A 23,641-nucleotide genomic window follows, 5' to 3' on the forward strand; every position below is an offset into this window, starting at 1 on the left:
TTGGGTTTTTAGGGTCAGTGTGGTTTGGGATTTTGGGGTCCCCTGGGGGAGGTCAGTGGGGTTTGGGGTCGGTGGTTTTTAGGGTCAGTGGCTTTGGGGTCAGTGGGTTTGGTTTTAGGGTCAGTGGGGTTTTGGGATGTGCCCCCCAGGGTCACTGGGTTTTGGGGTCAGCGTGGTTTGGGGTCAGTGGGTTTTTGGGGTTTCAGGGTCACTAGTTTCTGGGGTCAGTGGGATTTTGGGATCAATGGGATTTTGGCTTTTAAGGTCAGTGGGTTTTGGGGTCGCTGGCTTTGGCTCAGTGTGGTTTGGGGTCAGTGTGGTTTGGGTTTTTGGGGTCAGTGTGGTTTGGGGTCAGTGTGGTTTGGGTTTTTGGGCTCAGTGTGGTTTGGGTTTTTGGGCTCAGTGTGGTTTGGGGTCAGTGTGGTTTGGGGTCAGTGTGGTTTGGGTTTTTGGGGTCAGTAGCTTTAGGGTCAGTGGGGTTTTGGCTTTGGGGTCAGTGCGGTTTGGGTTTTTGGGGTCAGTGTGGTTTGGGGTCAGTGTGGTTTGGGTTTTTGGGGTCAGTGTGGTTTGGGTTTTTGGGGTCAGTGGGGCTTTGGGGTCAGTGTGGTTTGGGGGCAGTGTGGTTTGGGGGCAGTGTGGTTTGGGTTTTTGGGGTCAGTGGGGCTTTGGGGTCAGTGTGGTTTGGGGTCAGTGTGGTTTGGGGTCAGTGGGGTTTTGGCTTGGGGGTCAGTGTGGTTTGGGTTTTTGGGGTCAGTCAGTTTTGGGGTCAGTGGGGTTTTGGCTTTGGGGTCAGTGGGGCTTTAGGGTCGGTGGGTTTTGGCTTTGGGGTCAGTGTGGTTTGGGGTCAGTGTGGTTTGGGTTTTTGGGGTCAGTGTGGTTTGGGGTCAGTGTGGTTTGGGTTTTTGGGGTCAGTCGGTTTTGGGATCAGTGGGTTTTGGCTTTGGGGTCAGTGGGGCTTTAGGGTCGGTGGGTTTTGGCTTTGGGGTCAGTGTGGCTTTGGGACGTGCCCGTCCACGTAGAAGTTCCTGGTCTGCCGGGGCAGGGCGATGCGCGCGCCCTCCAGCGCGGGGCCCAGGCGCAGCTGGCAGCCCAGCCGCGAGTTCTCGCGCAGCAGCGGCGCCTGGTCCAGCAGGTCCTCCTCCCTGCGGGCACGGCCGTCACCGGGGGCACCGGGGGGGCACCGGGGGGGGGTCCCGGGGGGTCCCGGGGGGCCCTTACCGCTCGTCCGGCGCCGGGAGCCGGCCCAGGTGCGGCTCGCTGACGTAAACGTGGCAGGTGGAGCAGGCCAGGGAGGCCTCGCAGGCGCCTGCGGGCACCGGGAACGCCGTGAGCACCGGGAACGCCGTGAGCACCGGGAGCGGCCCGGGGGCAACGGGAAGGGACCGGGGCCACCCTGGGGAACGCCCCCTGAGCACCGGGAACGGCCCCCGGGGCACTGGGACGGCCCCGGGAACACCGAGACCGCCCCCGGCAGCACCGGGAACGGCCCCGTTCCCAGTCCCAATCCCACTCCCGGTCCCGTTCCAGCCCCATTCCTGGTCCCGTTTGCAGTCCCGTTCCCGGTCCTAGCCCCTGTTCCTATCCCGTTCCCGTTCCCATCCCCGGTCCCGGTCCCGTTCCCGGTCTCAGCCCAGTTCCCGTTCCCGTTCCCAGCCCGGTCCCGTTCCCATCCCCGGTCCCGGTCCCGTTCCCGGTCTCAGCCCAGTTCCCGTTCCCGTTCCCAGCCCGGTCCCGTTCCCATCCCCGGTCCCGGTCCCGTTCCCGGTCTCAGCCCAGTTCCCGGTCCTGTTCCCAATCCCAGTCCCGTTCCCATCCCGGTCCCGTTCCCAGCCCCGGTCCCGGTCCCGTTCCCGGTCTCAGCCCAGTTCCCGGTCCTGTTCCCAATCCCAGTCCCGTTCCCATCCCGTCCCCGGTCCCGACCCTCCAGCTCCAGCCCGTGCCGCTGCGCCAGGTGCAGCACGTTGTCACCGACTCTGCCGCGCACCGGCACCTGCCGCCCGTCCCGGTCCACGAACACGACGTTAACCCTGCGGGGGGACAGGACACCGGGCTCAGCGCGGGGCCCGCTCCCGCTCCGCCGGCCCCGAGGGCGCTCCCGGTACCCACACGGCGGCCTCGGGCTCCTCGGCCGCGGCCCCGGCGCCGCTGAGGCTGCGGGAGACGCCCCGGAGCAGCCGCGTCACGGAGCCGCCGCCGGCCGCCGCCATGGGCGCCGCCATGTTGGGCGCCACGTGACCGCCCACGTGACACACCAGGGGCGGGGTCACAGCCGGGAGTGGGCGGGGCCAGAGACGGGAGTGGGCGGGGCCTGCGCTGGGCCCTGAGGCCCCGCTGCGAATTTGGGGCGAATTCTGGGGGGAAATTCGGGGATTTTGGGGGAAAATTCTGAGTTTTGGGGGGAAATTCGGGGATTTTGGGGTAAATTCGGAGTTTTGGGGGGAAATTCGGTGACTGGGGGGGAAATTTGGGGACCTGGGGGGAAATTCGGGGATTTTGGGGTAAATTTGGGGATTTTGGGGGGAAATTCGGTGATTGGGGGGGAAATTTGGGGATTTTGGGGGGAAATTCGGGGATTTTGGGGGAAAATTCGGGGATTTTGGGGCGAAATTCGGGGATTTTGGGGGTCCGGACGAGGAGGGCGCCTCGCTGATGGGGGAGGGGGTTCGGGTGATTTTTTTGGGTGATTTTTTTTGGGTTTTTTTGGGGGGTCCCTGGGGTTTGGGCCCCAAAATGGGGAGGGGGCGCAAAGGACCCCCTCCCCCCAACGAGGGCGCGGCGGAAATAACGAAACGACACCAAAATAACCCAAAAAATGAAAAAAAAAAAAAAGGAGGGGGCAGCGATATAAATAGAACTTTATTTTGGGGAGGGGGAGGGGAGGGGGGGTGGGGGGGACACAGCCCCCCCCGACCCCCCCTTACAGCACAACCAGACAGAAAAACTGGGGAAAAAACCTGAAAAATCGGGAAAATCCCCCCAGAAAAGCCGGGGAAGGAGGAAAGGTTGGGTTGGTTCAAAATAAAAAAGCGTTGACGTAAAAAGGGGGATTTTACCCCAAAAATAAAGCGTAAAACGGCGGCGGCTCCAGTTAAAAAATGGGGAAAACACAAAAAAAAAATAAAATCGGCACAAAAAAACCAGCAGTGAAATGTTTAAAGAGAGGATTGGACCCCAAAAAAGGGAGAGAAACCCCAAAAAATGGGAATGGACCCCAAAAAATGAGAGAAACCCCAAAAAAGGGAGAGAAATCCCAAAAAAATGGGAATGGACCCCAAAAATTGAGAGAAACCCCAAAAAAGGGAGAGAAACCCCAAAAAATGGGGAGGGAAACCCCAAAAAAAGGGAGAAAAAAACCCAAAAAATGAGAGAAACTCCCAAAAAAGGGAGAGAAATCCCAAAAACAGGAGGAAAACCCCAAAACAATGGGGAGACCCAACCCCAAAATGGAGGGGATTGGCCCCAAACCCTTCACGGGGAGGTGAAAATCCCCAAATCTCTTGAAAAAACCCCAAAAATTTTAGGGGATTTTTGCCAAATCCTTCAAGGGCAGCTGAAAATCCTAAAATCTCTTTTAAAAAATCCGAAAAAACCTCCCAAAAATGGCCAAGAAAGGGGGAATAAAACAAAAGAAAAATGAAATTGGGGTGAAAATAAAGCAAAAAACCAAGGGGGGGTTGGGAAGGATTTAAAGATTTTTGGGGGAATTTTTTGGGATTTTTTGAGGGATTATTTTGGGATTTTTTGGGTTTGTTTGGGGTTTTTTAAAAATATTTTTGGGGATTTTTGGAGGATTTATTTTTGATGTTTTGGAGATTGTTTTTGGGGATTTTTTTGGGGGATTTTTTTGGGGTTTTTTTGGGATTTTTGGGGGGATTTATTGGTTTTTTGGGGATTCTTTGAGGATTTTTTGTGGATTGGGTTTTTTTTTTTGGAGGGGATTTTCTGGGGCTATTTTTTATTATTTTTGGGGTTTTTCTGAGATTTGTTTGGGTTAGTTTTGGCTATTTTTTGGGGGTTTTTTTTGGGATTTTCTCAGCATTGTCTCGTGGTTTCTTTGGGATTTTTTGGGGGTTTTTCTGGGATTTTCTCGGGGTTTCTTTTGGGGTTTTTTTGAGATTGTTTGAGCTTTGTTTTTGGTTTTTTGGGGGGGAATTTTTAAGGGATTTTCTCGGGGTTTGTTTTGGCCATTTTTTGAGGTATTTTTGGAAATTTTTTGAGCTTTGTTTTGTCAATTTTTTGGGTGTTTTTTTATTTTTTGGGGGTTTTTTGAGCTTTGTTTTGGCCTTTTTTTTTTTTTTGGGCTTTTCTTTGGGTTTTTTGGGGGTTTTTTTGGGGATTTTTTGGAGGTTTCTTTTGGGTTTATTTTGGGATTTTCTCAGCATTGTCTCGTGGTTTCTTTTGGGTTTTTTTTTTGGGATTTTCTCAGGATTTTTTCGGGGGTTTTTTGGGGATTTTTTTTGGGTTTTTTTTGAGTTTTTTTTTGGGGGTTTATTTTGGGATTTTCTCAGCATTTTCTCATGGTTTCTTTTGGGGTTTTTTTGGGATTTTCTCAGCATTGTCTCGTGGGTTCTTTTGGGGGTTTTTTTTGGGATTTTCTCAGCATTTTCTCGTGGTTTTTTTGGGGTTTTTTTGGAGCTTTTTTTGGGGATTTTTTTTGGGATTTTCTCAGCGTTGTCTCGTGGTTTTTTGGGGTTTTTTTTGGGATTTTCTCGAGGTTTTTTTGGGGATTTTTTTTGGAATTTTCTCAGCATTGTCTCGTGGTTTCCTTTGGGGTTTTTTTTTTGGGATTTTCTCAGCATTTTCTCGGGGTTTTTTGGGGTTTTTTTTGGGATTTTCTCGAGGTTTTTTTGGGGGTTTTTTTTGGGATTTTCTCAGCATTTTCTCGGGGTTTTTTTTTTGGGATCTTCTCCGCGTTGTCTCGTGGTCTCTTCGCGGTTTTTCGGGGTCCCCCCCTAGAAGATCCTCTTCCTCTTCAGGTAGGAGTCGGCGTAGTGGCCGCCCAGGCCCTGCGAGTGCTGCCCCACGTAGGAGCCCTCGGGGCTGGGCTCGGGCTCGGGCAGCAGCTGCGCCGAGCCGCGCTTGTGCGCGCCCTGCGGCGTCTGCGGGCAAAGAACTCAGGGTTCGGGGCAAAACCCGGGGTTCGGGGCAAAACCCGGGGCTTTGGGGCAAAACCCGGGGCTCTGGGGCAAAACCCGGGGGTTCGGGGCAAAACCCGGGGCTTTGGGGGGTTCTGGGGGGTTTTTGGGGGGATCTGGGGGGTTCTGGGGGGTTTTTGGGGGGATCTGGGGGGTTCTGGGGGGTTCGGTACCTTGGGGTGAGAGCCGGGCGCGGCCAAGGCCAGGACGGGGTCGGAGCTCGGGGGGACGGGCACGGCCTGGGGGGCGCAGGGAAACCAAGGGGGTTTGGGTTAAAAGGGGTTAGAAGGGGTTAAAAGGGGTTTGAAGGGGGTTAAAAGGGGTTTGAAAGGGGTTTAAAGGGGTTTGAAAGGGGTTTTGGGAGATTTGAAAGGGGTTTTTAAGGGGCTGGAGGAGGTTTAAAAGGGGTTTCAGGGGGTTTGAAAAGGGTTTAAAGGGGTTTGAAAGGGTTTTAAAGGGGTTTGAAAGGGGTTTGAAAGGGGTTTGAAAGGGGTTTTGGGAGATTTGAAAGGGGTTTGAAAGGGGTTTTTAAGGGGTTTGAGGAGGTTTAAAAGGGGTTTTAGGGGGTTTGAAAAGGGTTTTAAGGAATTTTTAAAGGCTTTTAAGGGGGTTTGAAAGGGTTTGAAGGCGTTTTAAAGGGGTTTGAAAGGGTTTGAAGGGGTTTGAGGAGGTTTGAAAGGGGTTTTTAAAGGGTTTTTAGTTTTAAGGGATTTTCAAGGGTTTTAAGGGGTTTGAAAGGGGTTTTGGGAGGTTTGAAAGGGGTTTTGGGAGGTTTGAAAGGGGTTTGAAAGGATTTGAAAGGGGTTTTTAAGGGGTTTGAGGAGGTTTAAAAGGGGTTTTAGGGGGTTTGAAAAGGGTTTGAAAGGGGTTTTAAGGAATTTTTAAAGGCTTTTAAGGGGGTTTGAAAGGGTTTGAAGGGGTTTTAAAGGGGTTTGAAAGGGGTTTTTAAAGGGTTTTTAGTTTTAAGGGATTTTTAAGGGTTTTAAGGGGTTTGAAAGGGGTTTTAAGGGGTTTGAAAGGGGTTTTGGGAGGTTTGAAAGGGGTTTTTACGGGGTTTTAAGGTTTTAAGGGGTTTTGAAAGGGTTTTGAGGAGAGTGGAAGGAATTTTTAGGGATTTTAAGGGGATTTGGAAGGGATTTTGAGGAATTTAAAGGATTTATAAGGGATTTTAAGGGATTTAAAGGAATTCTAAGGGATTCTAAGGGGATTTGGAAGGGATTTTAAGGAATTTAAAGGAATTTGAAGGGATTTTAAGGGGAAAAAAGGTCTGGGGTTAAAATCATTAAAATTGAAGGGACTTGATGGGATTTTAGGGGATTTTGATGAGATTTTAAAGGAATTCTAAAGGATTTAAAGGGGGAAAAAGGTCTGGGATTAAAATAATTAAAATTATGGGATTTTAGGGGATTTTGATGGGATTTTAAGGAGGAAAAAAGGTCTGGGGTTTAAAATGGAAGAGATTTTACGGGATTTTGATGGGATTTTAGGGGATTTGGATAGGATTTATGGGATTTGGATGGGATTTTACGGGATTTTAAGAAGGAAAAAAGGTCTGGGGTTAAAATAATTGAAATTGAAGGGATTTTAGGGGATTTGGATGGGATTTTAGGGGATTTGGATGGGATTTATGGGATTTGGATGGGATTTTAGGGGATTTTAAGGAGGAAAAAAGGTCTGGGGTTAAAATAATTAAAATTGAAGGGATTTTAGGGGATTTGGATGGGATTTTAGGGGATTTGGATGGGATTTTAGGGGATTTGGATGGGATTTTAAGGGGATTTCAAGGAATTTCAAGGGATGTTTAGCAGATTTTTAGGGATTGAATGGGAAGAGGGCCGGGGGGCACCGCAGAATTTGGGGAGGGGTCTCACCTTGCTGAGCTGGCTCTGCTTGAGCCCGGCCTGGAGGCCGCTGCTGAAGTAGGAGCTGGGGGACCCTGAGAAAAAGGGGGGCCCTGGGGGTCCCAGAGCCCCCCGGTCCAAGCCCGAGGAGGAGGAGGAGACCTGCGGGGGAGCAGAGGCAGCTGCAGCCCCCCAAAAACGGCCAAAAACCCCCAAACCCCCCCAAAAATCCCATTGTTACCTTGTGCCTGCCGGGCCCGAAGCCCCCCAGGATGGAGCCGGGGTGGTCGCGGGGCTGGGGGAGAATCCGGGACCCCAAATCCTGCCCGGGGGAATCGGGGGGTTCAGGGGGGGGATCCCCAAATTCCCGGGGAAAATGGGGAGTTTGGGGGTTTGTTCTGGAATTGCCCTGGGTTTGGGCAGTGCCCAGGAAAACCAGGAGGGTTTGGGTGGCTTCCCCTCCAATTCCCAAAAAAATATGGAGATTTTGGGTGGCTTCCCCTCCAATTCCCATGAAAACCAGGTTTTTTCCCTCCAATTCCCAAAAAAATATGGAGATTTTGGGTGGTTTCCCCTCCAATTCCCAGAAAAAATTGAGGTTTTTGGGTGTTTTCTCCTCCAACTCCCATAAAAATGGAGATTTTGGGTGTTTTCCCCTCCAATCCCCATATAAATTGAGGTTTTTGGGTATTTTCCCCTCCAATTCCCATAAAAATGGAGGTTTTTGGGTATTTTCCCCTCCAATTCCCATAAAAAACATTTTTTCCCTCCAATTCCCATAAAAAGCAGGTTTTTAGGGTGTTTTCCCCTCCAATTCCTATAAAAAATGGGAGATTTTGGGTGTTTTTCTCTCTAATTCCCAATAAAAAATAGAGATCTGGGTATTTTCCTCTCCAATTCCCATAAAAATTGAGGTTTTTGGGTATTTTCCCCTCCCATTTCCATAAAAATGGAGGTTTGGGGTTTTTTTCCCCTCCCATTCCAATAAAAAATTGAGGTTTTGGGTTTTTTTCCCCCTCATTTCCTGAAAAAAACAAAGTTCTCCCATTCCCATGAAAAACAAGGATTTGGGGGTTTTACCCCCAGTCTCAAACTGCCCAAAACCTCCCAATCCAACCCAAAATTCCCCAAATTCCCCGAATTCCCCAGACCGGGAAGTCCACGGCGAAGGCGTCGGCCGGGGGGGTCCCCAAAACTCCAGGTTTCACCTTAAACCCTTTTCCTGAAAAATAAAATAAAAAAAAAAATTGGGGTTTTTTTGGGATTGGGATTGGTTAAAAAGGGGGAAATCCACCCAAAAAAGGGGGGAAAAGGGAAATTTCAGGGGAAAAACGGGAATTTCAGGGGCTCACCTGGCGGGGGCAGGAGGCTCTGCAGGTTCAGGTAGGGATTGAGGGGGATCCTCAAATCTTTGGGGGGCTCCCCCAGGAGAGAGACCTGGGGGGATTTGGGGGCGTCAGGGGGGGCCCCGAGGGGGTTTGGGGGTCCCCGAGGGGGTTTGGGGGGAATTTGGGGGTTCTTGGGGGCTCCACGGGGGGTCAGGAAGCTCCCAGAATTTGGGGGTCCCATCCCAGAATTTGGGGGTCCCGCCCCGGATTTTTTGGGGATTCCACCCTGGATTTTTGGGGATCCCACCATAAAATTTTGGGGATCCCACCCTGGATTTTTGGGGTCCCACCCCGGATTTTTGGGGTTCCCACCCCAGATTTTGGGGATCCAACCCTGAAATTTTTGGGGGTCCCACCCTGGATTTTTGGGGATCCCACCATAAAATTCTGGGGATCCCACCCTGGATTTTTGGGGTCCCATCACAGGATTTTGGGGATCCAACCCTGAAATTTTTGGGGGTCCCACCCTGGATTTTTGGGGTCCCATCACAGGATTTTGGGGATCCCATCCCTGGATTTTTGGGGTCCCATCACAGGATTTTGGGGATCCAACCCTGAAATTTTTGCGGGTCCCACCCCGGATTTTTGGGGGTCCCACCCCGGATTTTTTTTGGGGTCCCACCCCAGATTTTTGGGGTTCCACCCTGGATTTTGGGGTCTCACCGTGGGGGCTCCGCTCTCGCCCTGCTGGGATTTGGGGGGGGGCTTGGGGAGGGGCTTCCCGCGGGGCTGAGCCCCCTCCCCGGGCACGGGAGCACCTGTGGGGGGATGGAGCTGGGGAGGGGGCTCGGCCGGGCCGGCAGCAGCCCCAAAACCGGGGAGTTGGGGAATGGGGGGGGGGAAACTCGGGGGGGAGACAAGGGGGGCTGGGGACACGGCTGAGCCCCCTGCCCACCCAAATCCTCCTTTCCCCACCCCAAATCCCCATTTATACCCAAATTTATCTTTCCCCACCCCAAATCCCCCTTTGCCCACCCAAATCCTCCTTTTCCCACCCCAAATCCCCATTTATACCCAAATTTACTTTCCCCACCCCAAATCCCCCTTTGCCCACCCAAATCCTCCTTTTCCCCACGCAAATTTATCTTTTCCCAATCTAAATCCTCCTTTCCCAAGCCAAATCCTTCTTTTCCCACCCAAATCCTTCTTTTTCCAACCCAAATCCCCTTTTCCCCACCCAGATCCCCCTTTTTCCACCCAAATTCCCCCTTTTCCCAACTCAAATTTATCTTTTCCCACCCAAATTTATCGTTTCCCAATCCAAATCTCCCTTTCCCACCCAAATCTCCCTTTTCCCACCCAAATTTATCTTTTCCCACCCAAATCCCCCTTTTTCCACCCAAATCCTCCTTTTCCCATCAGAATCCCCAATTTCCCACCCAAATCTCCCTTTTCCCACCCAAATCTCCCTTTCCCACCCAAATCTCCCTTTTCCCACCCAAATTTATCATTTCCCACTCCAAATCTCCCTTTCCCACCCAAATCTCCCTTTTCCCAACCCAAATTTAGATTTTCCCACCTAAAACCTCCCTTTCCCACCCCAAATCTCCCTTTTCCCACCCAAATCCTCCTTTTCCCATCAGAATCCCCAATTTCCCACCCAAATCTCCCTTTCCCCACCCAAATTTATCTTTTCCCAACCCAATTCCCCCTCTTCTGATCAGAATCCCCAATTTCCCACCCAAATCCCCATTTTCCCACCCAAATTCTCCTTTTCCTACCCAGATCCCCTTTTCCCCACCCAAATTCCCCCTTTTTCCCAACCCAAATCCATCTTTTCCCCACCCAAATCCCCCCTTTTCCCCCACCCCAAACCCCCCTTTCCCCACCCCAATGTGAGGTTTCCCATTTCTGGGGGAATTTTCCTGCCCCCAGCTCCACACCCGGGGGGGAAAACCCCTCGGCTGGGGCTCCAGGTGAGCTGGGATCCCCCAGGTGAGCTGGGATCCCCCAGGTGAGCTGGGATCCCCCAGGTGAGCTGGGATCCCCCAGGTGAGCTGGGATCCCGGGTTTACCTGAGGGAACCTCCCCCAGCAGCTTCCCGGGGGGCTGGGCCAGGGAGCTCAGCGGGGAATCGCCCAAAATTCCCGGTTTCTGGAGGAGGAAAAGGGGATCAGGCCTGGAAAGGGAGACTGTCCCAAAAAACCCCCGTGGGAGGGGATCAGCCCTGAAAAAACCCAGGGAAACCCGGCCCTGGGGGGAAAGAGCCCTGGGAAAGAGCAAAATTCCAGGGAAAAGAGCAGAACTCCAGGGGAAAAAACAAAATTCCAGGGGAAAAAAGCAGAATTCCAGGGGAAAAAGCCAAATTCCAGGGGAAAGAGCAAAACTCCAGGGGAAAAAAACAAAATTCCAGGGGAAAAAAGCAGAATTCCAGGGAAAAAAAGCAAAATTCCAGGGAAAAAAAGCAAAATTCCAGGGGAAAAAAAAAGCCAAATTCCAGGGAAAAAAAAAGCCAAATTCCAGGGAAAAAAAGCCAAATTCCAGGGAAAAAAGCAGAATTCCAGGGAAAAAAGCCAAATTCCAGGGGGAAAGGCAAAATTCCAGGGAAAAAAGCCAAATTCCAGGGGAAAGAGCAAAATTCCAGGGAGAAAAAGCCAAATTCCAGGGGGAAAGGCAAAATTCCAGGGGAAAAAAAGCAAAATTCCAGGGGAAAAAAAAGCCAAATTCCAGGGGAAAAAAGCAGAATTCCAGGGGAAAGAGCAAAATTCCAGGGGGAAAAAAAGCAGAATTCCAGGGAAAAAAGCAGAATTCCAGGGAAAATGAGGGGAACTGAATCCTACCTGGGCCTGGCTGTGCAAAGCCAGGGGTGGAAAGAGCAAAATTCCAGGGGAAAAAAAACCCCAAATTCCAGGGGAAAAAGCCAAATTCCAGGGGAAAAAGTGAAATTCCAGGGGAAAAAAAGCAGAATTCCAGGGGAAAGATCAAAATTCCAGGGAAAAAAAAGCAGAATTCCAGGGAAAAAAGCAGAATTCCCATGGAAAAGGAGGGAACTGCAGCCTACCTGGGCCTGGCCGTGCAGGGCCAGCTGCAGCAGAGCCGTGGGCAGCGCTGGGTTGGGCACCAGGGGCAGCGAGGGAGCAGCTCCCAAAATTCCTGCTGGGAACAGCAGCAGCAGCAGGAGGAGGAGGGAGCTCCCGGCGGCTCGGAACTCCCAGGAATTCCCGGTTCTCCCCCAATTCCCTCCTCACCCTGCTTGGCCCCCAGGGCCCCCTGCAGCAGCGGGTTCAGCAGCAGCTGCAGCGAGGCCGGGTTGCCCAGGCTGGCCAGGACCTGCAGCAGGGTGGGCTCGGGCAGCAGCCCCCTGCCCCTGTTCAGAGCCTGGGAAAGGGGAAAAGGGGATTTAGGGGGGAAAAAGGGGGGTTTGGGGTCTGGGGAGCAGCCCCCTGCCCCGGTTCAGAGCCTGGGAAAGGGAAAAATGGGAATTAGGGGAAAAAATGGGATTTAGGGGGGAAAAGGGGGGGGGTTTGGGGTTTGGGAACTGGGGTTTGGGCTCGGGCAGCAGCCCCCTGCCCCGGTTCAGAGCCTGGGAAAGGGGGAAAAGGGGATTTAGGGGGAAAAAAGGGGATTTAGGGGGGAAAAGGGGGGGGGTTGGGATCTGGGATTTAGGGCTTGGGGTCTGGGGAGCAGCCCCCTGCCCCGGTTCAGAGCCTGGGAATGGGGGAAAATGGGATTTAGGGGGGAAAAGGGGGGGTTTGGGGTTTGGGAACTGGGATTTGGGGTCTGGGGGTTTGAGGTTCGGCATTTGGGGTTTGGGGTTTCAGGTTCAGCATTTGGGATTTGGAGTTTGAGGTTCAGCATTTGGGATTTGGAGTTTGGGATTTGGGGTCTGGGGTTCGAGGCTCAGCATTTGGGGTTTGGGGTTTGGGATTTGGGATTCAGGGTTTGGAGTTTGGGATCTGGGATTCGGGGTCTGGGGTTCGAGGTTCGGCATTTGGGGTTTGGGGTTTGAGGTTCAGCATTTGGGATTTGGGGTTTGGGATTCAGGGTTTGGAGTTTGAGGCTCAGCATTTGGGGTTTGGAGTTTGGGATTTGGGGTCTGGGGTTCGAGGATCAGCATTTGGAATTTGGGATTCAGGGTTTGGAGTTTGGGATCTGGGATTTGGGGTCTGGGGTTCGAGGTTCACCATTTGGGATCTGGGATTCAGGATCTGGGGTTTGGGGTCTGGGTCGGTGGCCCCAGAGGCAGGCGGGCTCACCGTGGCCTGCGCGGCCAGCAGCGCGGCCAGCGTGCCGCGGCCCGAGGGCCCGGGGGCGCAGAAGGACACGCGGATGCGGCGCCCGCCCAGCGCCAGCCCGTCCGTGGCCAGCTGCGCCCGCTCGGCCGCCTCGGGCGACTCCAGCTCCAGCACGGCGAAGCCCCGCGGCCGCCCGTCCTGCCCCACCGCCAGCTGCACGGACAGACAGACAGACAGACAGTGAGGGACAGGGGCTCCAGCACGGCGAAGCCCCGCGGCCGCCCGTCCTGCCCCACCGCCAGCTGCACGGACAGACAGACAGACAGACAGTGAGGGACAGGGGCTCCAGCACGGCGAAGCCCCGCGGCCGCCCGTCCTGCCCCACCGCCAGCTGCACGGACAGACAGACAGACAGTGAGGGACGGGGGGCTCCAGCACGGCGAAGCCCCCGCGGCCGCCCGTCCTGCCCCACCGCCAGCTGCACGGACAGACAGACAGACAGGACAGACAGTGAGGGACAGGGGCTCCAGCACGGCGAAGCCCCGCGGCCGCCCGTCCTGCCCCACCGCCAGCTGCACGGACAGACAGACAGACAGGGACAGGGGGACAGTCAGGGGACAAGCGGGGGGAAATCCCACCCAGAAGCCCAAACCCGCCCTGCACCTCCGGGTGTCGCCAGTCTTCCTCAACGTCTCAGCCCCAAATCCTTCCTTGAACCCCAAATCCTTCCTTGAACCCCAAATCCTCCTCAGCCCCAAATCCATCCCAGACACCCAAAGCCCTTCCTTCACCCCAAATCCGCCCTTCATCCCCTAACCCCTCCCTCAGCCCCAAACCCCTCAACTCTCAATAAATTCCTCTGCAAACCCCAGACCCCTCCCTGACCCCAAACCCCCCAAAACCCCTCAGTGACCCCACCTGGCAGAAGGTGGGCGCGCAGACCCTCTTGAACGCGGCCCTGAGCCCCTGCAGGTCACAAAACCCCGGGGGCAGCCTGTCCCCTCCTGTCCCTGACCCCAAACCCCACTCAAACCCCAAATCCAGACCCCAAACCCCAGACCCCAGACCCACCTGGCAGAAGGTGGGCGCACAGACCCTCTCGAAGGCGGCCCTGAGCCCCTGCAGGTCGCAGAAGCCCGGGGGCAGCCTGTCCCCTCCTGTCCCTGACCCCAAACCCCTGTCTGACCCCAAATCCAGACCCCAAACCCCAGACCCCAGACACCAAACCCCAGACCCCAGAGCCCAGACCCACCTGGCAGAAGGTGGGCGCGCAGACCCTCTCAAACGCAGCCCTGAGCCCCTGCAGGTCACAAAACCCCGGGGGCAGCCTGTCCACGCAGAGGCAGCGCGAGTGCAGCCCCTCGGCGCTGAGCTGCGCCGCGTCCGCCCAGTGCACGTGCAGGCTGCGGCCCTGCAGCCGCCGGCCCTGCAGCTCGCCGCGCGCCCGCGCCGCCGCGTCGCGCCTCATGAACTCCACGAAGCCGTAGCCCTTGGAGTGGCCCGTGGCGGGGCTGTAGACCAGGAAGCAGCGCTCCAGGCTGCCGAAGGGCCGCAGCAGCTCCTCGAACTGCGGCTGCGCCAGCGCGCGCGGCAGGTTGGCCACGCACAGCACGGCCTCCGAGGGCTGCAGCTGCACGCGCAGCGGGCGCTGCCGCAGCGCGCTGCCCTGCAGGCGGCCGACCGCCGCCGCCGCCTGCTCGGCCGTCTGCAGCGTGACAAAGGCTGGGGGGAGAGAGACGGGGTGGGGATGGGGGAATGGGGGGGAATGGGGGGGAAATGGGGGAGAAACAGGGAGAAATGGGGGTGGGGATGGGGAGAAATGGGGGAATGGGGTGGGAATGGGGGGAAATGGGGTTGGGAATGGGGGTGGAAATGGGGGGAATGGGGGGAAATGGGGTGGGAATGGGGGAAATGGGGTTGGGAATGGGGGTGGAAATGGGGGAATGGGGGAGGGGATGGGGGAATGGGGGGAAATGGGGGGGAAATGGGGGAAATGGGGGTGGGGATGGGGGAAATGGGGGTGGGAATTCGGGTGGGAATGGGGGAATGGGGAGAAATGGGGAGAAATGGGGGTGGGGATGGGGGGGGAATGGGGGAATGGGGTGGGAATGGGGGAAATGAGGAGAAATGAGGGGGAAATGGGGAGAAATGGGGGTGGGAATGGGGGAAATGAGGGTGGGGGATGGGGGAATGGGGGGAAATGGGGGGAATGGGGGTGGGGATGGGGAAATAGGAGTGGGAATGGGGGAATGGGGGAATGGGGAGAAATGGGGGAAATGAGGAGAAACAGGGAGAAATGGGGGGAAATGGGGGTGGGAATAGGGTTGGGAATGGGGGAGAAACGGGGGGAAATGGAGAGAAATGAGAAGAAATGGGGGTGGGAATGGGGGAATGGGGGTGGGAATGGGGGAATGGGGAGAAATGGGGGAAATGGGAGTGGGAATGGGGGAAATGAGTTGGGAATAGGGGGAAATGGGGAGAGAAATGGGGGGAAATGGGGAAAGGGGTTGGGGATGGGGGGAAATGGGGAGAAAGGGGGGGGAAGCAGGTTGGGAGTGGGGGAAAATGGGGGGGAATGGGGAGAAACAGAGGAAAGGGGGAGAGATGGGGGGAAAACAGGGGAAATGGGGTCAGGAATGGGGGAAATAATGGGGGAAATGGGGGGAAACGGGGGAAAGGGGTTGGGAATGGGGGGGAAATGCAAAGAAATGGGGGAAAGGGGGAGAAATGGGGTTGGGAATGGGGGGAAACGGGGAGAGATGGGGCTGGGAACGGGGAGGATTCCTCCAAAAACCGGGTTTGGAGAAGGGGAAGGACCAAGGGCAAAAAGGGGTTTGAGAGCGGGAAGGGATTTCTGCAGGAATGGGGCTGGGAAAAGGGAAAGGATCCCTGGGAGAAGGGAAAGGATCCCTGGGCAGAGGGGCCTGGCACGGAGGAGCTCCCGGGCTGCCCCGCGTGCCCCGATCTCCCAGGGATCCGGGGTTTCATCCGGGGTTTAATCTGGGGTTTAATCTGGGGTTTAATCTGGGGTTTAATCCGGGGTTTAATCTGGGGTTTAATCTGGGATTTAATCTGGGGTTTAATCTAGGATTTCATCTGGGGTTTCGGGACTGGCAGGGCTGCCCTCACCCGTGCCCTTGTGCTTGTCCACGAAGCAATACTTGAGCTCGTAGTCCTTCAGCAGCTCGTGGATGTCCTGGGGGAAAAAAAACGGGATTTTCCATGGAAAAGGGGGAAAGAGGGGGGGGGGGACAGGGGAAGGGCCTTCCCTCTCCCAAGCCCGTCTTCCCAGGGATTTCCCCTTTCCCAAACCCCCCTTTTCCAGTAATTTTAACCTTTGCCAAACCCCACTTTCCCAGGATTTTTTCCTTTTTCCCAATCACATTTTTCCAATAATTTTCTCCTTTCCCAAACCCCATTTTCCCAGGGATTTCCCCCCTTTTTCCCAGGAATTTCTCCTTTCCAAACCCCATTTTCCCAGGGATTTCCCCCCTTTTTTCCAGGAATTTCTCCTTTCCCAAACCCCATTTTCCCAGGGATTTCCCCCCTTTTTTCCAAGAATTTCTCCATTCCCAAACCCCATTTTCCCAGGGATTTCCCCCCTTTTTTTCCAGGAATTTCTCCTTTCCCAAACCCCATTTTGCCAGGGATTTCCCCCCTTTTTCCCAACCCCATTTTCCAGGGATTTCCCCTTTCTCAAAACCCATTTTTCCAGGAATTTTCCCAAACCCCATTTTACACGAATTTTCCTTTTTTCCACAAACCCATTTTCGCAGGAATTTCCCCCCTTTTTTCCAGGAGCTTTCCCTTTCCCAAACCCCATTTTCCCAGGATTTTCCCCTTTCCCAACCCCATTTTTTGTGGGTAAAACCCCGGCTCTGCAGCTGCGGCCGCGCTCAGCGCCCACATTCCCGTTCCCGTTCCCCGCTCGCCCTCAGCCCCGTTCCCGTTCCCGTTCCCGTTCCCGTTCCCGTTCCGTTCCCCCCGACCTGGTTGGTCACGTCCGCCGGCAAGCCGCGGATCAGCACCTTCCGCCGGTTGCGGAACTGGCGCTCGCTGTGCTCCAGGCGGCTCCGCACCTCGGCGGGGTCCAGCGGCGGCAGCGCCTCCTCGGGGGCCAGGTCGGGCCCCGCCGGGGGCTCCGCTCCGGGCCCGGGCCCGGCCCCGCGCACCGACAGCGCCGCCGCCATCTTGGCCCCGCCGCCGCCCGCCGCGCCAACAACGCCGCTTCTCATTGGAGGAGGGGCCGGCCGCGAGTATCCCAGGCGGGGATTGGGCGGCGCGGGAAAACAGTGAGGAGGAGACGGGGGGTTGCTATTGGGTGGGAGGGAGGGGTGGTTGTGTGCGAGGCTGGGATTGGACGGCAGCGGGCGAGCCCCAAGATCGCGGGTTCCTATTGGTTGGTGCCGTTGGAATGGTCAGCGCTGCGAAACGGGGCGGGTAGAGAGAAAAAAACCCAAAAATCACCCAAAATAACCCAAATCGAGAGTCCAAAACCACCCAAAATGGACCCAAAAATAACCCAAATACAGACCCCAAAATCACCCAAATACAGACCCCAAAATAACCCCAAATAACGCCAAATACAGACCCCAAAATAACCCAAATACAGACCCCAAAATCACCCAAAATAACCCAAATCGAGAGTCCAAAACCACCCAAAATGGAGCCAAAAATAACCCAAATACAGACCCCAAAATGTCCCAAACAGACCCTAAAATAACCCAAATAGAGACCCCAAAATCACCCAAATACAGACCCCAAAATAACCCCAAATAACCCCAAATACAGACCCCAAAAATAACCCAAATACAGACCCCAAAATCACCCAAAATAACCCAAATCGAGACCCCCAAAACATCCCAAAATAACCGAAATAGGGAGTCCAAAGTGACCCCAAAATAACCCAAAATAGAGACCCCAAAAAAACCCCAAATAAAAACCCCAAAACCTCCAAATAAAAATCCCAAAATTACCCCAAATAGAGACCCCAAAATAACGCAAAATGACCCAAAAAACCCCAAAAATGACCCCCAAAACCCCCGAGAGAGACCCCAAAATAACCCACATAAAAACCCTAAAAAGAAACCCCAAAATAACCCAAATAAGAACCCCAAAATGACCCAAAATAGAGACCCCAAAACATCCCAAAATGGACCCAAAAATAACCCAAATACAGACCCCAAAATAATCCCAAATAACCCCAAATAGAGACCCCAAAACGTCCCAAACAGACCCAAAAATAACCCAAATAGAGACCCCAAAATCACCCAAAACAGACCCAAAAATAACCCAAAATAACCCAAATAGAGACTCCAAAACATCCCAAAATAATCCAAAATAACCCAAAAAAACCCAAATACAGACCCCAAAATAACCCAAATAGAGAGTCCAAAATATCCCCAAAATAACCCCAAACAGACCCAAAAATAACCCCAAATAAAGACTCCAAGACATCCCAATCAGACCCAAAAAAACCCAAATAAAAACCCCCCAAAACCCCCAAGAGAGACCCCCACACGGAGCCTTTTCCACCCTTTATTCGGGGACCCTCTGGATCCCCCCAGTCCCAAATTTTGGGGTTTTTCCCCCAAATCCCCCCAGGCGCGGCGGGGGAGGGGCACAGCAGGCAATAAATAAGGGAAATTTTGGGAATTCCCAAAATCCCGTAAAGTGCCAGGTTTGGTTTTTGGTTTTTTGGGTTTCCATGGAATTCCCGTTTTTTGGGTTTTTTTCCCATGGAATTCCCGTTTTTTGGGGTTTTTTTTTCCTTCCATTCCATGGAATTTTGGGGGTTTTTTCCCCCATTTCACGGAATTTTTTTGGGTTTTTTTTTGCTCCCATTTCCATGAGATTTTTTTTTTGTTTGTTTTTTTACCTCCATTCCATGAGTTTTTAATCCCCATTCCATGGGATTTTTGGGGGGGTTTTTCTGCCCCCCTTCATTGGAATTTTTTTGGGGTTTCTCCCCTCAATATTCCATGGATTTTTTGGGATGTTCTCCCCCCCAATCCCAAGGGATTTTCTGGGGTGTTTCCCCCTTCATCCCATGGATATTTGGGGTGTTTCCCCCCCAATCCCGTGGAGTTTTTGGGCTTTTCCGTTCAATATTCCATGGGATTTTTTTGGGTTTTCCCCCCCCAATCCCAAGGGATTTTTGGGGGTTTCTCCCTCAACATTCCATGGATTTTTCAGGGTGTTCCCCCCCCAATCCCGTGGATTTTTGGGGTTTCTCCCCTCAATATTCCATGGATTTTCTGGGGTTTTTCCCCCATCCCATGGGATTTTCTGGGGTTTCTCCCCTCAATATTCAATGGAATTTTTTTCAATTTTTCCCCCATCCCATGGGATTTTCTGGGGTTTTTCCCCCATCCCATGGGATTTTTTTGGGGTTTCTCCCCTCAATATTCAATGGAATTTTTTGGGATTTTTCCCCCCCAGTCCCAAGGGATTTTTCGGGTGTTTCCCCCCCCCGTCCCATGGAGTTTTTGGGGTTTCTCCCCTCAATATCCCATGGGATTTTCTGGGGTTTTCCCCCCAGTCCCAAGGGATGTTTCGGGGTGTTCCCCCCCAGTCCCAAGGGATGTTTTGGGGTGTTCCCCCCCAGTCCCATGGGATTTTCTGGGGTTTCCCCCCCAGTCCCAAGGGATTTTTTGGGATGTTTTCCCCCCAGTCCCAAGGGATGTTTTGGGGTGTTCCCCCCCAGTCCCAAGGGATGTTTCGGGGTGTTCCCCCCCAGTCCCAAGGATGTTTTGGGGTTTTTCCCCCAGTCCCAAGGGATTTTTTGGGATGTTTCCCCCCAGTCCCAAGGGATGTTTTGGGGTTTCTCCCCTCAATATTCCATGGGATTTTCTGGGGGGTTTTTCCCCCCCAGTCCTAAGGGATTTTTTCGGGGTGTTCCCCCCATCCCGTGGATCTGGGGCTCTGGCCCCTCAGCAGAGGCTGAAGACGGAGGGCGCCTGGGCGCGGTACTTCTCCTGGAAGCTCCTCAGGACGGGCACCAGCGCGGGGAAGGGCGGGGCGGAACGCGGCCTCGGCCTCCCAGCAGTGCTGCATCAGCCGGTACACCTGGGGGAATCAGGGGAAATCCTGGGAATTCTGGGGAATCAGGGGGAATCCTGGGAATTCTGGGGAATCAGGGGAAATCCTGGGATGTCCTGGGAAATCCTGCATGGGCGAACGGGGAAATCCTGGGAATTCTGGGGAATCAGGGGAAATCCTGGGAATTCTGGGATGTCCTGGGATGTCCTGGGAAATCCTGCATGGGAAAAATGGGGAAAACGGGAAAATCCTGGGGAATCAGGGGAAATCCTGGGAAATCCTGGGAAATCCTGGGAAATCCTGGATATCCTGCATGGGAAAATAGGGAAAATGGGGAAATCCTGAGGAATCGGGGAATCCTGGGAAATCCTGCATGGGAGAACCGGAAAATGGGAAATCCTGGGATATCCTGGGAAATCCTGCATGGGAAAACGGGGAAAATGGGAAATCCTGGAAATCCTGGGATATCCTGGGAAATCCTGGGAAATCCTGGGATATCCTGGGATATCTGCATGGGAAAACGGGGAAATCCTGGGAAATTCTGGGATATCCTGGGAAATCCTGGGAAATTCTGGATATCCTGGGATATCCTGCATGGGAAAATGGGGAAAACGGGGAAATCCTGGGAAATTCTGGGATATCCTGCATGGGAAAATGGGGAAAACGGGAAAATCCTGGGGAATCAGGGGAAATCCTGGGAAATCCTGCATGGGGAAAACGGGGGAAAATGGGAAATCCTGGGAAATCCTGGATATCCTGGGAAATCCTGCATGGGAAAACGGGGAAACGGGGAAATCCTGGGAAATTCTGGGATATCCTGCATGGGAAAATAGGGAAAATGGGGAAATCCTGGGAATCAGGGGAAATCCTGGGATATCCTGGGAAATCCTGCATGGGAATCCTGGGAAAGCAGGGAATCACGGGACATCCTGCATGGAAAACGGGAAAATCCCGGGATATTCTGCATGGGAAAACGGGGAAATCCTGGGAAATCTCCCTCTCTCCCTCTTCCTCCTTCCCTCCCATTTTCCCCCATTTTCCCCCTTTTCCCCCCCTGTTTCCCACCTCGCAGGGACAGTCCCTGGGCACGGGGAGCCTCTTCCCCTCTCCAGGAGCTCGATCAGCCTCAGCACCCGTCATCTGCCCCTGCGTGGCCCCGATCATCTCCAGGAATTTCTGTCAGGGGAAGAGAAAAAAAAAAAACCCCAAAACCATGAGGAAAAACCCCGATTTCAACCCCAAACCCCCCGGATTCCCACAGGACTCACGGCCGGGGGCTGCTCCCGGCGTCGCAGCGCGTCAGGAGCTCGTTAGAGGGTCACCCCAAAGACCAAACATCCGAGGCGTAGTAGAATTTACACTCCTTGAGGCACTCCGGGGCGTACCTGGAACCATTTGGGGTCACACACCTGGGAGCTGGGATCCAGCAGAGCTCCCAAAAGCCCGGATCCCTCACCAGAACACGGGGCTTGTCGCCGTCTTCGCGCACCCGGTAGTACTCGTGGCCCTCGGGGACGGCCTTGGCCAGCCCAAAATCCCCGATTTTCACCACGTGCTCGTTCTCCAGCAGCACGTTCCTGGCTGCCAGGTCCCTGTGGATGTAGTGCAGGGAGTGCAGGTAGGCCATGCCCTGGGGAAACGGGGGGGAAAATCAATTACGGCCGGGTTTGGGAGGGTTGGAAGAGGTTTTGGGGGTTTTTGAGGCGTTTCAGGGGGAGCTGTGAGGTATTTTTGGGGGTTCATCCCTGGTTCTTCTGGGAATCAGCCTCATTTTTGGGAATGGAGCCCCATTGGAGGGTTGGCACCCCTGTGTTGCCAATTTTTTAGGAGAATTCAATCCCGTTTTTGGGAGTTCAGCCTCACTTTGAGGTGTCAGTCCCATTTTTGAGGGGTTCGTCCCTGTTTTTTGGGGATTAGTCCCATTTTTTGGGAATTCAGCCCCATTTCCAAAGCATCCACCCTCATATTTTGGGAATTCAGCCCCATTTTGGGAATTCAGCCCCATTTCCAAAGTGTCCACCCCCGTATTTGGGAATTCAGCCCCATTTTGGGAATTCAGCCCCATTTCCAAAGGCTCCACCCTGGTTTTTTTGTTAATTCAGCCACCTTTTGGGGCTGTAACCCCGTTTATGAGTCATCCAACCCCATTTTTTTGGGGAATCATCCTGTTTTTTCGGGATCCAGCCCCATTCTGAGCTCACCTCGCAGATCTGCTGGGCGAAGAGCAGGAGGTGGGACAGGCTCAGGGGGTGCTTGGGCAGGAATTCCCGGAGGCTTCCCAGCGGGACGTACTCCATGATCAGCTGTACCACCTTGTCCCTGCAAGAGACACGTGGGAAATTGGGGACCACCCCGAGAGCCCCCAAATTCCTGCCAGGACAGCGATTCCTGGCCAAAAAAAAGTGGGAATTGGGGTTTTTTTAAGCTCTCCGTGGCTGATCGACTGGAAAATCCCAGGGGGTTTCTGCCTCACCCTGCTCGCTGCAGCAGCCCTTGTACTTGACGATGTTCTCGTGGTACAGGGTCTTCAGGATCTGGATTTCCCTCTTCCAGGAGCTCAGGAGCTGGGGGCTGCTCCCGGACTTCAGGGATTTCACCGCCACCATCTCCCCGGTGCCGTCGTTGGTGGGGTCGTAGCAGCACAGGCTCACCTTCCAAAGTGGCCCTGGAGAACGATAATTTTTCAGGGTTTGGGCAGGGAAAGGAGGTTTTGGGGTTTGCTGGGAGGATCCAGAGGGGGTCAAAAAAGTTCAGAAAATTGAAGGAAAAATCAGCAGGGAAAATAGGTTAAAATATGAAAACAGGGATTAAAACGTGGAATTTTGGGTCCAGCCAGGGAAATCCCCAGGGAAAAGAGATGAAAGAGTGAAATTTCGGATCAAGAGAGGCAGAGGAGTCTGCCCAGCTTCCCCGCAATTCCAGACCTCAGGACGCCACTGACCTCCCCCAGCTCCCGGATTTTCTTCAGGTACCGCTTCTGGAAGACGGTGGGATCCGACACCGGGAAGTCGGGATTCACCGACGTGACATCCATGAGGTCTGCGAAGGACCTTGGGTGTTCCTTTTTTCCCTTTCCTCATTTTCCCCCAGAAACCCCGGGATTTTCCTGTTCCCGCCCCTCACGGAGCGGCTGCAGCCGGGTGAGCTCCTCACGCCCCTTTCCCCACAGAATCCTGGGATTTCCCCCATTCCCCGATCCAGGACCCTCATCCCCTTTTCCCCGGGATTTCCCCCACAAAACCTCGGGATTTTCCCCCGTTCCCTCAGGATTTCTCCCCGTTCCCCCGGGATTTCTCCTGTTCCCGCCCCTCACGGAACGGCTGCAGCCGGGTGAGCTCCTCACGCCTCCTTCCCCACCAAAACCTCGGGATTTTGCCTTTTTCCCGCCCCTCGCGGTGCGGCTGCAGGCGGGTCAGCTCCCTCAGACCCCTTTTCCCCACAGAATCCCGGGATTTTGCTCCGTTTCCCCGGGATTTCTCCCCGTTCCCCCGGGATTTCCCCCGCTCCCGCCCTCACGGAGCGGCTGGAGCCGGGTGAGCTCCCTCACGCCCCTTTCCCTCACAGAATCCGCAGATTTTTCTTTTTTCCCGCCCCTCGCGGTGCGGCTGGAGCCGGGTGAGCCCTTTGCACCCCCTTCCCCACAGAATCCCGGAATTTTGCCCCTTTCCTCTGGGATTTCCCCCTTTTTCCCGCCCTCACGGAACGGCTGGAGCCAGGTCAGCTCCCTCAGACTCCTTTTCCCCACAGAATCCGGGAATTTTGCCCCTTTTCCCCGGGATTTCCCCCTTTTTCCCGCCCTCACGGTGCGGCTGCAGCCGGGTCAGCTCCCTCGCACCCCTCTTCCCCACAGAATCCGGAATTTTGCCCCTTTCCTCTGGGATTTCCCCCTTTTTCCCGCCCTCACGGAGCGGCTGGAGCCGGGTGAGCTCCCTCGCACCCCTTTTCCCCACAGAATCCGGGAATTTTGCCCCTTTTCCCCGGGATTTCCCCCTTTTTCCCGCCCCTCACAGAGCGGCTGCAGGCGGGTCAGCTCCCTCACGCCCCTTTCCCCACAGAACCCT

At 54.3% G+C, this 23,641-nt stretch overlaps 3 protein-coding genes across 7 annotated transcripts in view; all 3 read right to left on the reverse strand.

Annotated features, from left to right (window-relative positions):
• Window positions 1-214: 214 nt before the first annotated feature.
• LOC135288652 (ferredoxin-2, mitochondrial-like) lies at window positions 215-2,372 on the reverse strand. 2 transcript variants are annotated; one of them, XM_064402030.1, is made up of 5 exons: window positions 2,107-2,372; window positions 1,921-2,027; window positions 1,219-1,306; window positions 969-1,142; window positions 215-772 (listed from the first exon to the last, which is right to left on the reverse strand). In XM_064402030.1, exons 1-4 carry the CDS (start codon window positions 2,217-2,219, stop codon window positions 986-988), a joined length of 465 nt encoding a protein of 154 aa, XP_064258100.1. In that variant the 5' UTR covers window positions 2,220-2,372; the 3' UTR covers window positions 215-772; window positions 969-985. The 2 variants fall into 2 exon arrangements, with proteins under 2 accessions (XP_064258100.1, XP_064258099.1); XM_064402029.1 differs by lacking the exon at window positions 215-772 and having other exon boundaries at window positions 860-1,142; window positions 2,107-2,368.
• Window positions 2,373-4,097: 1,725 nt separating this feature from the next.
• On the reverse strand, window positions 4,098-17,241 carry LOC135288657 (ribonucleoprotein PTB-binding 1-like). 4 transcript variants are annotated; one of them, XM_064402036.1, is made up of 15 exons: window positions 16,529-17,241; window positions 15,669-15,735; window positions 13,868-14,261; window positions 13,611-13,686; window positions 12,561-12,752; window positions 11,553-11,682; window positions 11,366-11,460; window positions 10,380-10,458; window positions 9,028-9,122; window positions 8,329-8,413; window positions 8,128-8,198; window positions 7,218-7,298; window positions 7,007-7,138; window positions 5,309-5,374; window positions 4,098-5,099 (listed from the first exon to the last, which is right to left on the reverse strand). In XM_064402036.1, exons 1-15 carry the CDS (start codon window positions 16,772-16,774, stop codon window positions 4,953-4,955), a joined length of 1,956 nt encoding a protein of 651 aa, XP_064258106.1. In that variant the 5' UTR covers window positions 16,775-17,241; the 3' UTR covers window positions 4,098-4,952. The 4 variants fall into 4 exon arrangements, with proteins under 4 accessions (XP_064258106.1, XP_064258107.1, XP_064258105.1 ...); XM_064402037.1 differs by lacking the exon at window positions 13,611-13,686 and having other exon boundaries at window positions 11,366-11,457; window positions 13,792-14,261; XM_064402035.1 differs by lacking the exon at window positions 13,611-13,686 and having other exon boundaries at window positions 13,792-14,261.
• Window positions 17,242-20,898: 3,657 nt separating this feature from the next.
• The window catches only part of LOC135288643 (non-receptor tyrosine-protein kinase TYK2-like), a gene marked incomplete at its 5' end in the record, with an annotated part of 11,380 nt that continues 8,637 nt past the window's right edge, over window positions 20,899-23,641 (reverse strand). The window contains 7 exon segments of the mRNA XM_064402010.1: window positions 20,899-20,965; window positions 21,037-21,050; window positions 21,052-21,210; window positions 21,782-21,900; window positions 22,054-22,233; window positions 22,236-22,245; window positions 22,522-22,619. Coding sequence (XP_064258080.1) covers window positions 20,899-20,965; window positions 21,037-21,050; window positions 21,052-21,210; window positions 21,782-21,900; window positions 22,054-22,233; window positions 22,236-22,245; window positions 22,522-22,619 — 647 coding nt within the window.

This window comes from Passer domesticus, chromosome 34 (assembly GCF_036417665.1).
Source record: "Passer domesticus isolate bPasDom1 chromosome 34, bPasDom1.hap1, whole genome shotgun sequence".
Lineage (NCBI taxonomy): Eukaryota > Metazoa > Chordata > Aves > Passeriformes > Passeridae > Passer > Passer domesticus.